Source organism: Pygoscelis adeliae, unplaced genomic scaffold (assembly GCF_000699105.1).
Source record: "Pygoscelis adeliae isolate BGI_AS28 unplaced genomic scaffold, ASM69910v1 Scaffold501, whole genome shotgun sequence".
Lineage (NCBI taxonomy): Eukaryota > Metazoa > Chordata > Aves > Sphenisciformes > Spheniscidae > Pygoscelis > Pygoscelis adeliae.
In genome coordinates, this window is record NW_008824048.1 from 462,005 (window position 1) to 463,435 (window position 1,431).

At 41.9% G+C, this 1,431-nt stretch overlaps 1 protein-coding gene across 1 annotated transcript in view; it reads right to left on the reverse strand.

The window, feature by feature from the left end:
* Nucleotides 1-746: 746 nt before the first annotated feature.
* The window catches only part of RCL1 (RNA terminal phosphate cyclase-like 1), a 31,040-nt gene continuing 30,355 nt past the window's right edge, over nucleotides 747-1,431 (reverse strand). Inside the window, exon 10 of the mRNA XM_009333559.1 lies at nucleotides 747-1,061. Within this exon, the coding sequence (XP_009331834.1) occupies nucleotides 911-1,061 (151 nt within the window). The 3' untranslated portion in view covers nucleotides 747-910. The remainder of the gene's footprint in view (nucleotides 1,062-1,431) is intronic.

Sequence of the window (1,431 nt, forward strand, 5' to 3'; positions counted from 1 at the left end):
CCCATACACCATTATCCCCTCTTCCAAAATGGAGCAGCTGCACAAAATGTGATGGTGTAACTGAAAATATTTTTCTCCCTCAAAGCCTACAGCTCTTTTTTGCTACCTTTCACAACTAGTTGTGAACTGCAGCGTGTGGCATGCCAAACAAACCTAAAAAGAACATATGCGATAAGTCAAAAAACTGTCAAGGAGGTTTCTCCTCCCATGCCCATCTTTGCAGAGGAGGCTAAAACAAGTCAGTAGAGGCTGTGATCTCTTCTGCAGTATTCTAACATTAAGGAAAATTAAAAGACAGATATTTTTTTCTTCCTGTGAAACTCTAATTTAGTCAATGTATGCAGGAATGAAGCATCTGACAAATTCCATACACATGTAATGTATAAACAAAAAATTATTGTCACACCTTTACTTCTATTTCCATGCCAATATTGTCTCTGCAATTACCTCAAGAATCTTATGTTTCTGTTGTGATCATTTGTTTTGCACTGCAAAGCTCATTTTGGTCAATCTTGTTTTCCCTCTGTATCTAAACCTTTCAGAAAAAGCTAAGGGTGGAGTCTGTAGATACACAAAACTAGAACACCCACTGCATTAAGGCTTGAGGGCACAGGGACATAAGAGGCACTTGTGTCCCATGCAGTGGAATACAGTGCAAAGCGTCCCAAGCCAGCTGAGATGCCAGCCAGCCGTTCCATGCAGCACAGAATACTGGCGTTGCATTTATAAACAGTACAGGTCTAAAATGCCTAAAGTCAGCTTTATTGTTTACACACAGCAAGCTTGGGTACCTCTGCACTGGAATCATCACTGGTTTTCCTGTGCCAGAATAAGCACAGGGAAAGGCAGGTTTTATCAGATCTTCGCAGTGTTTTCTGTCACCCCATTTCATGAAGTCTGCAGATGTTTCTTATCTTATAGTTTTGCTAAGGTTGGAAAATCCAATGCCAACACACGTCATTAAGACTTTCTCCCCGCCCATGTGCTCTTCCTCAGGGGTCTTTGTTTCAATTTTAAACATGATCTGGAAGAAGCTTCTCAGGTGTCGCAGAAACTCAATTCTGAGGGAGAGAAAACAACAGAGTTTAAGAAACGAAACAGAAAGCCCGTTAGCAGTATGTACTAACACTCATGCCAGCAATGAGCACAGTGACTAGAACACGAAAATATTTCTTAGTACATATGAACAAGCCTACAGGCTCCAAACATTGTTCTCACTTGTGTTGTCAAAGTGGCTAGTGACCCCTACTGAAACCACTGCACTCTCTGTATGAGCAGAGAGAGAAGGAATGCCTGGTAAGATAGCAAGACAAAATGGTGAGGGAAGAAGAAAGGAAGGAGAAAGAAGAGGTGTAGCCAGGCAAGGTCACTCACTCATGATGCTGACTCTCCATCAGGGCCATATGAACCCCATACCAATCTGTAGTACTC